At 48.6% G+C, this 16,900-nt stretch overlaps 1 protein-coding gene across 1 annotated transcript in view; it reads left to right on the top strand.

Moving 5' to 3' along the window:
• dync2h1 (dynein cytoplasmic 2 heavy chain 1) overlaps window positions 1-16,900 on the top strand; it is a 320,231-nt gene that overhangs the window by 148,510 nt on the left and 154,821 nt on the right. The window contains 5 exon segments of the mRNA XM_045724777.1: window positions 2,147-2,245; window positions 2,476-2,599; window positions 5,206-5,369; window positions 5,553-5,672; window positions 10,863-10,997. Coding sequence (XP_045580733.1) covers window positions 2,147-2,245; window positions 2,476-2,599; window positions 5,206-5,369; window positions 5,553-5,672; window positions 10,863-10,997 — 642 coding nt within the window.

Raw genomic sequence — 16,900 nt, 5'->3', positions numbered from 1 at the left:
AAACTTCTGACTTGAACTGTACATACATTGCCTAGTGAAAGTCTACATACCCTTTGCATAGTATTCACATTTTGTTGCCTTAAAATGAAATCTTAAAATTGCATTAAATTAGATTATTTTCCTACCCATCTATACAAAATGACATACAAATGTCCACACTAATTAGTCTCAGTTTCACTTCTGACATAAATGTACTTGAAAATCAGAGACAAAATTGTAGTATTGCTGTCCATCAATGACTCCCAACCAAATATACTGAGTTTCAGCAATTTTGATAAAAACGTTGGATGAAGTTGTGTAAAGTTGGTGGAATCTTATTCCAAATGTATCCCAGCTGTAATGGCTGCCGAAGGTGTTTCCACCTAGTATTAACTCTGGGCTAGGAAAACATATGATATTAAGACATCTGTTTATTTCCTTCCACTTTGAAAATGTAGAGTAGGTTTTGTGGATAAGTAAGGTAAAAAAAAACACATTTATTCCCTTTGAGATTACATTTTAAGGCAACAAAATGTGAATACTGTTGAAGTGAGGTGTAGACTCACTGGCTACTATTGAACTAGTAAACCATGCTGAAACCCTCATATTAAATACCAATAGTATTCACTAAGTTGATGGTTTATATTTAATAGAATGTTTTTTTGTGTGTAATTTTTACCCCCATTTTCTCCCCAATTTCGTGATTAAAAACATGTCTCATCGCTGCAACTGCCCAATGCGCTCGGGAGAGGCGAAGGTTCGAGTCATGAGTCCTCCGAAACATGACCCGCCAAGCCGTGCTGCTTAACCCTGAAGCCAGCCGCACCAATGTGTCAGAGGAAACACTAGTCAACTGATGACCGAAGTCAGGCTGCAGGCGAACGGTCCGCCACAAGGAGTCGATAGAGTGTGATGAGCCAATTTAAGGCCCCCCCCCCGGCCAAACCCTCCCCTCACTCAGACAACGCTGGGCCAATTATGTGCCTCCCTATGGGACTCCCAGTCACGGCCGTTAGTGACACAGGGTGGGATTGAACCCCAGGCTGTAGTGACGCCGCAGCAATGCAGTGCCTTAGACCGCTGTGCCACTCAGAAGTTTAGTATAATGTTTACAGCTCTGTCATTCTATTTATTTTAAAATCATATTATTTCATATATTTTACATGTGATAAAACCACACAGAGGGCCAGAGACTATTAGACACCTGTGATAATCTGAAGTACCCAAAAAGGCCACTAGATGTCTTTTGATGGATTACATAAAATATTTGAATGATACCAAAATTCTGGTAGTTTACTGGTAAACTTTGAAAGTTTCCAGTAATATATCCTACCTTTGTAATCCTAGTCAACTTTGATTCTTAGACCCTTTTATAAAGCATGTCTGGTGTGCTCCCACAGCAATTTACTGCAAACACGCAATAAAAGGGTATTCCGCTGATGTCTGGTGCTGTGACATGTCTGCTCAGTGCGTCTCATAAATTGCTCTCCAAACTGTGGTTCTCTATGCTAGGTCTGGTGGAGAGTGTGTAGGTTGGACCAGTACAGCAGACACAGTCTGTCAGATGGTTGATGGTTTGTCAGCCCTGGGAGACTGTAAATAAAGGAATTACAGTTTACACAGACAGGGCCATAACCATCAACCACACCATATCTAAAGCATATATGACTCTACAGAGGAAAGAGGGAGAGAACGGATGAATAAACAAATATAGATAAAGAAGGAGGGATGGGGAAAGATAAACAGAAAGGACATGGTTTAGGGAGATGGAAGGAGAGAAAAGGCTAGAGCAAGACGGCAATAAATAGAGGGAGCCATGGCATAAAGAGATTTCATCCCTTTGTTTGGTGTGTACTCCTCAATGTCTGGCAGCTCTGAATCCAGACAGCCAATGCCTCGCTGGCCAATCACTGTGACAGTTGTGAGAGAGGACTGGACTGGGCCTCAAAGATTCTCCACAGAGAGAAAAACTATTTCAGCATCTATCTTAATATATAGATAGGAAAAGAAATTTAAAAAGGACTCTTAGTTCCTCAATGACTTTCAGTATCTCATCCATCACTTACGTCTCTCTCTCTCTCTCTTTCTCTCTCTCTCTCTCTCTCTCTCTCTCTCTCTCTCTCTCTCTCTCTCTCTCTCTCTCTCTCTCTCTCTCTCTCTCTCTCAGAGTGTTGCTTGTCCGTTCCTCATCGACCCCTCCTCTCGGGCTACAGAGTGGCTCCATACTCACCTGAAGCAGCATCGCCTCGAGGTCATCAACCAGCAGGTACACCTGTCACACACCTGTCACACCTGTCAATCATTCACACATCACGCCTGTCACTTATACAGAAACACATTTAACACATATTTCAGTCAACCAACAGGTACTGTGAACTCATATCACACAGTAGAGACATGTTAGTCATTATGTAACCAGTTAGATACCAGTTGTGACATCACACCAGGCATCAGTGCTGTTATCAGAACCCCTCCACCCTGTGTATTTTCTTCCAGGACCCTAACTTCATCACCTCGCTGGAGCTAGCTGTGCGTTTTGGGAAAACGCTGATCATCCAGGAGATGGATGGAGTAGAACCGGTACTCTATCCACTACTGAGGAGAGACCTGATCGCACAGGGTGAGTCTACACACACTATGACGACAGGGTGGGTCTACACACACTATGACCACAGGGTGAGTCTACACACACTATGACCACAGGGTGAGTCTACACACACTATGACCACAGGGTGAGTCTACACACACTATGACCACAGGGTGAGTCTACACACACTATGACCACAGGGTGAGTCTACACACACTATGACCACAGGGTGAGTCTACACACACTATGACCACAGGGTGAGTCTACACACACTATGACCACAGGGTGAGTCTACACACACTATGACCACAGGGTGAGTCTACACACACTATGACCACAGGGTGAGTCTACACACACTATGACCACAGGGTGAGTCTACACACACTATGACCACAGGGTGAGTCTACACACACTATGACGACAGGGTGAGTCTACACACACTATGACCACAGGGTGAGTCTACACACACTATGACCACAGGGTGAGTCTACACACACTATGACCACAGGGTGAGTCTACACACACTATGACCACAGGGTGAGTCTACACACACTATGACCACAGGGTGAGTCTACACACACTATGACCACAGGGTGAGTCTACACACACTATGACCACAGGGTGAGTCTACACACACTATGACCACAGGGTGAGTCTACACACACTATGACCACAGGGTGAGTCTACACACACTATGACCACAGGGTGAGTCTACACACACTATGACCACAGGGTGAGTCTACACACACTATGACCACAGGGTGAGTCTACACACACTATGACCACAGGGTGAGTCTACACACACTATGACCACAGGGTGAGTCTACACACACTATGACCACAGGGTGAGTCTACACACACTATGACCACAGGGTGAGTCTACACACACTATGACCACAGGGTGAGTCTACACACACTATGACCACAGGGTGAGTCTACACACACTATGACCACAGGGTGAGTCTACACACACTATGACCACAGGGTGAGTCTACACACACTATGACCACAGGGTGAGTCTACACACACTATGACCACAGGGTGAGTCTACACACACTATGACCACAGGGTGAGTCTACACACACTATGACCACAGGGTGAGTCTACACACACTATGACCACAGGGTGAGTCTACACACACTATGACCACAGGGTGAGTCTACACACACTATGACCACAGGGTGAGTCTACACACACTATGACCACAGGGTGAGTCTACACACACTATGACCACAGGGTGAGTCTACACACACTATGACCACAGGGTGAGTCTACACACACTATGACCACAGGGTGAGTCTACACACACTATGACCACAGGGTGAGTCTACACACACTATGACCACAGGGTGAGTCTACACACACTATGACCACAGGGTGAGTCTACACACACTATGACCACAGGGTGAGTCTACACACACTATGACCACAGGGTGAGTCTACACACACTATGACCACAGGGTGAGTCTACACACACTATGACGACAGGGTGAGAGAGAGAGAAAGAGGGGGAGGAGGAGAGAGGGAGCAGGTGGAAGAGAGGGGGAGGAAGGAGGTTGGGGAGAGAGTGAGGGAGAGGAGGAGAGGGGAGGGAGGGATGGGGAGAGAGGTAGTGCGGGAAGTGGAGAGAGAGATGTAAGGGTGGAAGCTAGTGTGAGAGAGAGAGAGAGAGGGGAGGAGGAGAGAGAGATGTAGGGTGGAAGCTAGTGTGAGAGAGAGAGATAGAGAGAGGGGAGGAGGAGAGAGACGGGTGTTGGTTAAAGGGCAGTGAATCCACTGGAAAGAATAGAGGGGGATTGGCCATCCACTGGAGGATGGAGAAAAGAAACGGGAGGGGAGAGAGGGAGGGAGCAGGGTGTGCTGCAATGCAGAGAAGATGCTGAGTTTGTATCCATAAAATGTAAGTCCTGGATTAACCCTTCTCCCTCCCTCTCTCACTCCCTCCCTTTCTCCATCTCTCCCTCCCTCTCTCTGTCTCTCTCTCCATCTCTCTCTCTCTCTCTCTCTCCCTCCCTCTCTCCATCTCTCCCTCCCTCTCTCCCTCCATCTCGCCCTCCCTCCTTCTCTCTCCATCTCTCTCTCCCTCCCTCCCTCTCTCACTCCCTCCCTCCCTCCCTCTCTCCCTCTCTCACTCCCTCCATCTCTCCATCTCTCACTCTCTCCCTTTCTCTCCATCTCTCCCTTTCTCTCCATCTCTCCTTCTCTCCCTCCCTCCCTCTCTCCATCTCTCGCTCCTTCACTCCCTCCCTCCATCTCGCCGTCCCTCCTTCTCTCCATCTCTCTCTCCCTCACTCCCTCCCCTCCATCTTGCCGTCCCTCCCTCCATCTCGCCCTCCCTCCATCTCGCCGTCCCTCCCTCCATCTCTCTCTCTCTCCATCTCCCTCCCTCCCTCCCTCCCTCCCCTCCCTCCCTCCCTCCCTCCCTCCCTCCCTCCCTCCCTCCCTCCCTCCCTCCCTCCCTCCCTCCCTCCCTCCCTCCCTCCCTCCCTCCCTCCCTCCCTCCCTCTCTCTCCATCTCTCTCTCCATCTCTCTCTCTCCCTCCCTCCCTCCCTCCATCTCGCCATCCCTCTATCTCCCTCCCTCCCTCCCTCCCTCCCTCCCTCCCTCCCTCCCTCCCTCCCTCCCTCCCTCCCTCCAGGTCCGCGGTACGTGGTTCAGATAGGTGATAAGGTGATAGATTATAACGAGGAGTTCCGTTTGTTCCTGGCCACGCGTAACCCCTCCCCTTTCATCCCCCCCGACGCTGCCTCTGTCGTCACTGAGGTCAACTTCACCACCACCAGAGCTGGCCTGCGGGGACAGGTAAAAAAAAACACACACACACACACTGTACTGTTGCTTTATTACTGTACACTGAGACTGTCTCCTGGTTAATCAGACCATCCGTTGTGTGTGTGTGTGTGTGTGTGTGTGTGTGTGTGTGTGTGTGTGTGTGTGTGTGTGTGTGTGTGTGTGTGTGTGTGTGTGTGTGTGTGTGTGTATTAGCTCCTAGCTCTGACCATCCAGCAGGAGAAACCAGAGTTAGAGACCCAGAAGACCCGTCTGTTACAGCAGGAGGAGGACAAGAAGATCCAGCTAGCTATGCTAGAAGAGTCTCTATTAGAGGTGTATATATATATACACACATATATACATACACACACACACACACATATATATACACACACACACATATATATATATATATATATATATATATATGCACTCATATATACACACACATATACATATATATATATATACATACTGCTCAAAAAAATAAAGGGAACACTTAAACAACACATCCTAGATCTGAATGAAAGAAATAATCTTATTAAATACTTTTTCCTTTACATAGTTGAATGTGCTGACAACAAAATCACACAAAAATAATCAATGGAAATCCAATCTATCAACCCATGGAGGTCTGGATTTGGAGTCACACTCAAAATTAAAGTGGAAAACCACACTACAGGCTGATCCAACTTTGATGTAATGTCCTTAAAACAAGTCAAAATGAGGCTCAGTAGTGTGTGTGGCCTCCACGTGCCTGTATGACCTCCCTACAATGCCTAGGCACGCTCCTGATGAGGTGGCGGATGGTCTCCTGAGGGATCTCCTCCCAGACCTGGACTAAAGCATCCGCCAACTCCTGGACAGTCTGTGGTGCAACGTGGCATTGGTGGATGGAGCGAGACATGATGTCCCAGATGTGCTCAATTGGATTCAGGTCTGGGGAACGGGCGGGCCAGTCCATAGCATCAATGCCTTCCTCTTGCAGGAACTGCTGACACACTCCAGCCACATGAGGTCTAGCATTGTCTTGCATTAGGAGGAACCCAGGGCCAACCGCACCAGCATATGGTCTCACAAGGGGTCTGAGGATCTCATCTCGGTACCTAATGGCAGTCAGGCTACCTCTGGCGAGCACATGGAGGGCTGTGCGGCCCCCCAAAGAAATGCCACCCCACACCATGACTGACCCACTGCCAAACCGGTCATGCTGGAGGATGTTGCAGGCAGCAGAGCGTTCTCCACGGCGTCTCCAGACTCTGTCACGTCTGTCACGTGCTCTGTGTGAACCTGCTTTTATCTGTGAAGAGCACAGGGCGCCAGTGGTGAATTTGCCAATGTTGGTGTTCTCTGGCAAATGCCAAACGTCCTGCACGGTGTTGGGCTGTAAGCACAACCCCCACCTGTGGACGTCGGGCCCTCATACCACCCTCATGGAGTCTGTTTCTGACCGTTTGAGGAGACACATGCACATTTGTGGCCTGCTGGAGGTCATTTTGCAGGGCTCTGGCAGTGCTTCTCCTGCTCCTCCTTGCACAAAGGCAGAGGTAGCAGTCCTGCTGCTGGGTTGTTGCCCTCCTACGGCCTCCTCCACGTCTCCTGATGTACTGGCCTGTCTCCTGGTAGCGCCTACACTGCTCAAAAAAATAAAGGGAACACTTAAACAACACAATGTAACTCCAACTCAATCACACTTCTGTGAAATCAAACTGTCCCCTTAGGAAGCAACACTGATTGACAATAAATTTCACATGCTGTTGTGCAAATGGAATAGACAACAGGTGGAAATTATAGGCAATTAGCAAGACACCCCCAATAAAGGAGTGGTTCTGCAGGTGGGGACCATAGACCACTTCTCAGTTCCTATGCTTCCTGGCTGATGTTTTGGTCACTTTTGAATGCTGGCGGTGCTTTCACTGTAGTGGTAGCATGAGGCGGAGTCTACAACCCACACAAGTGGCTCAGGTAGTGCAGCTCATCCAGGATGGCACATCAATGCGAGCTGTGGCAAGAAGGTTTGCTGTGTCTGTCAGCGTAGTGTCCAGAGCATGGAGGCGCTACCAGGAGACAGGCCAGTACATCAGGAGACGTGGAGGAGGCCGTAGGAGGGCAACAACCCAGCAGCAGGACCGCTACCTCCGCCTTTGTGCAAGGAGGAGCAGGAGGGGCACTGCCAGAGCCCTGCAAAATGACCTCCAGCAGGCCACAAATGTGCATGTGTCTCCTCAAACGGTCAGAAACAGACTCCATGAGGGTGGTATGAGGGCCCGACGTCCACAGGTGGGGGTTGAGCTGACAGCCCAACACCGTGCAGGACGTTTGGCATTTGCCAGAGAACACCAACATTGGCAAATTCGCCACTGGCGCCCTGTGCTCTTCACAGATGAAAGCAGGTTCACACTGAGCACGTGACAGACGTGACAGAGTCTGGAGACGCCGTGGAGAACGTTCTGCTGCCTGCAACATCCTCCAGCATGACCGGTTTGGCGGTGGGTCAGTCATGGTGTGGGGTGGCATTTCTTTGGGGGCCGCACAGCCCTCGATGTGCTCGCCAGAGGTAGCCTGACTGCCATTAGGTACCGAGATGAGATCCTCAGACCCCTTGTGAGACCATATGCTGGTACGGTTGGCCCTGGGTTCCTCCTAATGCAAGACAATGCTAGACCTCATGTGGCTGGAGTCTGTCAGCAGTTCCTGCAAGAGGAAGGCATTGATGCTATGGACTGGCCCGCCCGTTCCCCAGACCTGAATCCAATTGAGCACATCTGGGACATCATGTCTCGCTCCATCCACCAATGCCACGTTGCACCACAGACTGTCCAGGAGTTGGCGGATGCTTTAGCCCAGGTCTGGGAGGAGATCCCTCAGGAGACCATCCGCCACCTCATCAGGAGCATGCCCAGGCATTGTAGGGAGGTCATACAGGCACGTGGAGGCCACACACATTACTGAGCCTCATTTTGACTTGTTTTAATGACATTACATCAAAGTTGGATCAGCCTGTAGTGTGGTTTTCCACTTTAATTTTGAGTGTGACTCCAAATCCAGACCTCCATGGGTTGATAAATTGGATTTCCATTGATTATTTTTGTGTGATTTTGTTGTCAGCACATTCAACTATGTAAAGAAAAAAGTATTTAATAAGATTATTTCTTTCATTCAGATCTAGGATGTGTTGTTTAAGTGTTCCCTTTATTCTTTTGAGCAGTATATATATGTATTCCTCTATACAGTGACTAAGTGTGTGTGGATTGCATAAAGACTCTTCTAGCGTATGTATATATGTATATGTATGTGTGTGTGTGTGTGTGTGTGTGTGTGTGTGTGTGTGTGTGTGTGTGTCTGTGTGTACATATATACACACACACACATATACACACAGACACACACACACACACAGATATATATACACACACAGACACTCACGCTAGAAGAGTCTTTATGCAATCCACCCACACTTAGTCACTGTATAGAGGAACACCTTGTGGAAGTACACTGAACAAAAATATAAACGCAACATACAACAATTTCAAGTTATTTTACTGACGTACAGTCAAATAAACTAATTAGTCCCTAATCAATGGATTTCACATGACTGGGAATACAGATATGCTTCTGTTGGTCACAGATACCTGGGACATTTTCAGCTTCCAGGAATTTTGTACAGATCCTTGTGACATGGTGCCGTACATTATCATGCTGAAACATGAGGTGATGGCGGCAGATGAATGGCACGACGATGGGCCTCAGGATCTCGTCACGGTATCTCTGTCCATTGATAAAATGTAATTGTGTTCGTTGTCTCTAGCTTATGTCTGCCCATACCATAACCCCACCGCCACCATGGGGAACTCTGTTCACAAAATTGACATCAGCAAACCACTCGCCCACACAACGCCATCTGCCCGGTACAGTTGAAACCGGGATTCATCCGTGAAGAGAGAACTTTTCCAGCGTGCCAGTGGCCATCAAAGATGAGCATTTTCCCACTGAGGTCGGTTATAACGCCGAACTGTAGTCAGGTCAAGACCCTGGTGAGGACGCACGCAGATGAGCTTCCCTGAGAGTTTCTGACAGTTTGTGCAGAAGCTGAATGTGGACGTCCTTGGCTGGTGTGGTTACACGTGATCTGCGGTTCTGAGGCCGGTTGGATGTACTGCCAAATTCTCTAAAATAACGTTGAAGGTGGCTTATGATAGAAAAATGAACATTATATTCTCTGGCAACAGCTCCGGTGGACATTCCTACAGTCAGCATGCCGATTGCATACTCATCTGTAGCATTGTGTTGTGTGACAAAACCTGTGTAATGATCCTGCTGTTTAATCAGCTTCTTGACATGCCACCTGTCAGGTGGGTGGATTATCTTGGCGAAGGAGAAATGCTCACTTACAGGGAGGTAAAGTCATTTGTGCACAAAATTTGAGAGAAATAAGCTTTTTGTTTGTATGGAACATTTGTGGGATATTTTATTTAATCTCATGAAACATGACCAACGCTTTACATGTTGCGTTTATATTGTGCTCAGTGTAGCTATAATATGTCTGATTAGATATTCTGACAAGTTTCACTGCCATTTGAACAAAAACATTCCACTTCATTATGTACAACATGTCCACTTCTCAGTCCTTTCAGTCAGAACATCAGTCCTTTCAGTTAGAACATCAGTCCTTTCAGTCAGAACATCAGTCCTTTCAGTCAGAACATCAGTCCTTTCAGTCAGAACATCAGTCCTTTCAGTTAGAACATCAGTCCTTTCAGTCAGAACATCAGTCCTTTCAGTTAGAACATCAGTCCTTTCAGTTACAACATCAGTCCTTTCAGTTAGAACATCAGTCCTTTCAGTCAGAACATCAGTCCTTTCAGTTAGAACATCAGTCCTTTCAGTCAGAACATCAGTCCTTTCAGTTAGAACATCAGTCCTTTCAGTTAGAACATCAGTCCTTTCAGTCAGAACATCAGTCCTTTCAGTCAGAACATCAGTCCTTTCAGTTAGAACATCAGTCCTTTCAGTTAGAACATCAGTCCTTTCAGTTAGAACATCAGTCCTTTCAGTTAGAACATCAGTCCTTTCAGTCAGAACATCAGTCCTTTCAGTCAGAACATCAGTCCTTTCAGTTAGAACATCAGTCCTTTCAGTTAGAACATCAGTCCTTTCAGTTAGAACATCAGTCCTTTCAGTTAGAACATCAGTCCTTTCAGTCAGAACATCAGTCCTTTCAGTCAGAACATCAGTCCTTTCAGTCAGAACATCAGTCCTTTCAGTCACAACATCAGTCCTTTCAGTTAGAACATCAGTCCTTTCAGTTACAACATCAGTCCTTTCAGTCAGAACATCAGTCCTTTCAGTTAGAACATCAGTCCTTTCAGTTACAACACAACGTCACTTTCTGCTGTACATCACACAATCTCTCCCTAACTTCCGCTGCCCTTCCCCTATGTTTCTTTCTCTTCTCTCTTTCTGTTTTTCTTTCTTTCTGTCTCTCTCTCTTTGTCTCTCTCCTTCCTCGTCTCTTGTCTGTAGACTTTGGCTACAGCTCAGGGGAATATTCTGGAGAATAAGGAGCTGATCGACTCTCTGAACCAGACCAAGTCCAGCAGCGCCCTCATACAGGACTCACTGAGGGAGTCACACAGACTCCAGGCCTCCTTGGACCAGGTACACGTGCACACACACACTCCGCTTCCTCTCACACACTGAGCTGTAAACCTCCTCATCAACCTCCCATAGGGTTTGTACACAACACCCCAAACTGCTGTGTGTGAATGACAGAAGAGAATACATCAACCAATCACAGGAGAAGAGCAGAGTCTGGAGTCTGTCAGAACAGATGGAACACTCAGAGAGAGAAAGAGAGAGAGGGGGGTGAAAGAGAGATGAGACACAGATGCTCTGGGGTGAGAGAGAGAGAGAGGGATTGGAGAAAGATTGAGTGTGAGAGATTGATTGAGGGAGACAGGGTGCATGAGAGGGAGAGAGATGGAGAGACAGAGGAAGGGAGAGTGTGATTGAAGAGGAGAATAAGACTGAATGGTGAAACTAAATGGATACAGTGTTACAGTGTGTTGCTGTGTGTGTTGCTGTGTGTGTGTTGCTGTGTGTTAGTATGTTGCTGTGTGTTAGTGTGTTACTGTGTGTTTGTGTGTGTTAGTGTGTTGCTGTGTGTGTTAGTGTGTTACTGTGTGTGTTGCTGTGTGTGTTGCTGTGTTGCTGTGTGTGTTGCTGTGTGTGTGTTGCTGTGTGTGTTGCTGTGTGTTAGTATGTTGCTGTGTGTGTTGCTGTGTGTGTTGCTGTGTGTTAGTGTGTTACTGTGTGTTAGTGTGTTGCTGTGTGTTTGTGTGTGTTACTGTGTGTTGCTGTGTGTTAGTGTGTTGCTGTGTGTTAGTATGTTGCTGTGTGTGTTGCTGTGTGTGTTGCTGTGTGTGTTGCTGTGTGTGTTGCTGTGTGTGTTGCTGTGTGTGTTGCTGTGTGTTAGTGTGTTACTGTGTGTTAGTGTGTTGCTGTGTGTTAGTGTGTTACTGTGTGTTTGTGTGTGTTAGTGTGTTGCTGTGTGTTAGTGTGTTGCTGTGTGTTAGTGTGTTACTGTGTGTTTGTGTGTGTTAGTGTGTTGCTGTGTGTGTTAGTGTGTTACTGTGTGTTTGTGTGTGTTAGTGTGTTGCTGTGTGTGTTGCTGTGTGTTTCGCTGTGTGTGTTGCTGTGTGTTAGTATGTTGCTGTGTGTTTCGCTGTGTGTTAGTATGTTGCTGTGTGTTTCGCTGTGTGTGTTGCTGTGTGTTTCGCTGTGTGTGTTGCTGTGTGTGTTGCTGTGTGTGCTGTGTGTTAGTGTGTTGCTGTGTGTTAGTGTGTTGCTGTGTGTGTTGCTGTGTGTGTTGCTGTGTGTGTTAGTGTGTTGCTGTGTGTGTTGCTGTGTGTTAGTGTGTTGCTGTGTGTGTTGCTGTGTGTGTTGCTGTGTGTGCTGTGTGTTAGTGTGTTGCTGTGTGTGTTGCTGTGTGTTAGTGTGTTGCTGTGTGTGTTGCTGTGTGTTAGTGTGTTGCTGTGTGTGTTGCTGTGTGTTAGTGTGTTGCTGTGTGTGTTGCTGTGTGTTAGTGTGTTGCTGTGTGTGTTGCTGTGTGTGTTGCTGTGTGTGCTGTGTGTTAGTGTGTTGCTGTGTGTGTTGCTGTGTGTTAGTGTGTTGCTGTGTGTGTTGCTGTGTGTGTTGCTGTGTGTGCTGTGTGTTAGTGTGTTGCTGTGTGTGTTGCTGTGTGTGTTGCTGTGTGTTAGTGTGTTGCTGTGTGTGTTGCTGTGTGTTAGTGTGTTGCTGTGTGTGTTGCTGTGTGTTGCTGTGTGTTGCTGTGTGTTAGTGTGTGTTGCTGTGTGTGTTGCTGTGTGTGTTGCTGTGTGTTAGTGTGTTGCTGTGTGTTGCTGTGTGTGTTGCTGTGTGTTAGTGTGTTGCTGTGTGTGTTGCTGTGTGTTAGTGTGTTGCTGTGTGTGTTGCTGTGTGTTTCGCTGTGTGTTTCGCTGTGTGTGTTGCTGTGTGTTAGTGTGTGTGTTTCGCTGTGTGTGTTGCTGTGTGTGTTGGGGAAATACTTTTTTATTTATTTAATCATAAGCATTTAGAGCTGGCTGGCTGGCTGGTTGGCTGGCTGGCTGGCTGGCTGGCTGGCTGGCTGGCGTGTGTGTGTGTGTGTGTGTGTGTGTGTGTGTGTGTGTGTGTGTGTTCAATGAGCAGTATCTCTATCAACTCAATTAACCATGAGGACATTGAGTCCCACATTATACTTTACAGCCAATTACAGAGAATGGTAATAGTAACAGCACTCTTTGCCCACAGCAATGTTGCTTTTAATTGTGGGTTTCTTTTGGCCTTTGTTGAGATGTGATGGAGTTTAGGTGTGCTCAAGTCTGTGTGTGTGTGTGTGCGTGTGTGTGTGCGCATACCTGTACCTCTGTTTGTGCATGAGGAAAATATAATTATTCCTCTAGGGGGCAGTGTGATACCAGTTCTGACTGTCTCTCTCCTCTCTTTCTCTCCTCTCTCTCCTCCCTCTCTCTCTCTCCCCTCTCTCTCTCTCCTTCCTCCCTCTCTCTCCTCCCTCCCCTCCCTCACTCTCTCTCCCCAATCTGATTTCCTCCCTTTCTCACACCCCACCTCCCCATCTTTGCTCTCACATTCACCCTGCTCTCACATTCACCCTGCTCTCACATTCACCCTGCTCTCACATTCCCCCTGCTCTCACATTCACCCTGCTCTCACATTCACCCTGCTCTCACATTCACCCTGCTCTCACATTCACCCTGCTCTCACATTCACCCTGCTCTCACATTCACCCTGCTCTCACATTCACCCTGCTCTCACATTCACCCTGCTCTCACATTCACCCTGCTCTCACATTCACCCTGCTCTCACATTCACCCTGCTCTCACATTCACCCTGCTCTCACATTCACCCTGCTCTCACATTCACCCTGCTCTCACATTCACCCTGCTCTCACATTCACCCTGCTCTCACATTCACCCCTGCTCTCACATTCACCCTGCTCTCACATTCACCCCTGCTCTCACATTCACCCTGCTCTCACATTCACCCTGCTCTCACATTCACCCTGCTCTCACATTCACCCTGCTCTCACATTCACCCTGCTCTCACATTCACCCTGCTCTCACATTCACCCTGCTCTCACATTCACCCTGCTCTCACATTCACCCTGCTCTCACATTCACCCTGCTCTCACATTCACCCCTGCTCTCACATTCACCCTGCTCTCACATTCACCCTGCTCTCACATTCACCCTGCTCTCACATTCACCCTGCTCTCACATTCACCCTGCTCTCACATTCACCCTGCTCTCACATTCACCCCTGCTCTCACATTCACCCTGCTCTCACATTCACCCTGCTCTCACATTCACCCTGCTCTCACATTCACCCTGCCTCACATTCACCCTGCTCTCACATTCACCCTGCTCTCACATTCACCCTGCTCTCACATTCACCCTGCTCTCACATTCACCCTGCTCTCACATTCACCCTCACATTCACCCTGCTCTCACATTCACCCTGCTCTCACATTCACCCTGCTCTCACATTCACCCTGCTCTCACATTCACCCTCACATTCACCCTGCTCTCACATTCTTCCTGCTCTCACATTCCCCCTGCTCTCACATTCACCCTCACATTCACCCTGCTCTCACATTCACCCTCACATTCACCCTGCTCTCACATTCACCCTGCTCTCACATTCACCCTCACATTCCCCCTGCTCTCACATTCACCCTGCTCTCACATTCACCCTGCTCTCACATTCACCCTGCTCTCACATTCCCCCTGCTCTCACATTTACCCTGCTCTCACATTCTCCCTCACATTCACCCTGCTCTCACATTCACCCTGCTCTCACATTCACCCTCACATTCCCCCTGCTCTCACATTCACCCTGCTCTCACATTCCCCCTGCTCTCACATTCACCCTGCTCTCACATTCTCCCTCACATTCACCCTGCTCTCACATTCCCCCCTGCTCTCACATTCACCCTGCTCTCACATTCTCCCTCACATTCCCCCTGCTCTCACATTCCCCCTGCTCTCACATTCACCCTGCTCTCACATTCTCCCTCACATTCACCCTGCTCTCACATTCCCCCTGCTCTCACATTCACCCTCACATTCCCCCTGCTCTCACATTCCCCCTGCTCTCACATTCGCCCTGCTCTCACATTCACCCTGCTCTCACATTCACCCTGCTCTCACATTCCCCCTGTTCTCACATTCACCCTCACATTCACCCTGCTCTCACATTCACCCTGCTCTCACATTCACCCTGCTCTCACATTCACCCTGCTCTCACATTCACCCTGCTCTCACATTCCCCCTGCTCTCACATTCCCCCTGCTCTCACATTCACCCTCACATTCCCCCTGCTCTCACATTCCCCCTGCTCTCACATTCCCCCTGCTCTCACATTCACCCTCACATTCACCCTGCTCTCACATTCTCCCTCACATTCACCCTGCTCTCACATTCCCCCTGCTCTCACATTCACCCTGCTCTCACATTCTCCCTCACATTCCCCCTGCTCTCACATTCCCCCTGCTCTCACATTCACCCTGCTCTCACATTCTCCCTCACATTCACCCTGCTCTCACATTCACCCTGCTCTCACATTCTCCCTCACATTCCCCCTGCTCTCACATTCCCCCCTGCTCTCACATTCACCCTGCTCTCACATTCTCCCTCACATTCACCCTGCTCTCACATTCCCCCCTGCTCTCACATTCACCCTGCTCTCACATTCACCCTGCTCTCACATTCACCCTGCTCTCACATTCCCCCTGCTCTCACATTCACCCTGCTCTCACATTCACCCTGCTCTCACATTCACCCTGCTCTCACATTCACCCTGCTCTCACATTCACCCTGCTCTCACATTCACCCTGCTCTCACATTCACCCTGCTCTCACATTCACCCTGCTCTCACATTCACCCTGCTCTCACATTCACCCTGCTCTCACATTCACCCTGCTCTCACATTCACCCTGCTCTCACATTCACCCTGCTCTCACATTCACCCTCACATTCACCCTGCTCTCACATTCACCCTGCTCTCACATTCACCCTGCTCTCACATTCACCCTGCTCTCACATTCACCCTGCTCTCACATTCACCCTCACATTCACCCTGCTCTCACATTCACCCTGCTCTCACATTCACCCTGCTCTCACATTCCCCCTGCTCTCACATTCACCCTGCTCTCACATTCACCCTGCTCTCACATTCACCCTGCTCTCACATTCACCCTGCTCTCACATTCCCCCTGCTCTCACATTCACCCTGCTCTCACATTCACCCTGCTCTCACATTCACCCCTCACATTCACCCTGCTCTCACATTCACCCTGCTCTCACATTCACCCTCACATTCACCCTGCTCTCACATTCACCCGCTCTCACATTCACCCTGCTCTCACATTCACCCCTGCTCTCACATTCACCCTGCTCTCACATTCACCCTGCTCTCACATTCACCCCTGCTCTCACATTCACCCTGCTCTCATATTCACCCTGCTCTCACATTCACCCTGCTCTCACATTCACCCTGCTCTCACATTCACCCTGCTCTCACATTCCCCCTGTTCTCACATTCACCCTCACATTCACCCTGCTCTCACATTCACCCTGCTCTCACATTCACCCTGCTCTCACATTCACCCTGCTCTCACATTCACCCTGCTCTCACATTCACCCTCACATTCACCCTGCTCTCACATTCACCCTGCTCTCACATTCACCCTGCTCTCACATTCACCCTGCTCTCACATTCACCCTTCTCACATTCACCCTGCTCTCACATTCGCCCTGCTCTCACATTCACCCTGTCCTTATCTCTTTCTTGCTCTCTCTCCTCTTTCACTGCCTCTTTCCTATTTCCTATTATTTTCTCACCCTTTCTTGTTCATTCTACTGAATTTCTTCTCCTCTTCTCCCCTTCCTCTTCTCGCCTCCCTTTTCCTCCTCTTTCCTCCCACCTCCCTCTTGGTCTTTCTCCTCTCCCTTCCCTCTGTCTCTCCCTCTCTCTCCATCTCT

This window comes from Salmo salar, chromosome ssa09, assembly GCF_905237065.1.
Source record: "Salmo salar chromosome ssa09, Ssal_v3.1, whole genome shotgun sequence".
Lineage (NCBI taxonomy): Eukaryota > Metazoa > Chordata > Actinopteri > Salmoniformes > Salmonidae > Salmo > Salmo salar.
This window is presented reverse-complemented; position numbering and strand designations above follow the sequence as displayed.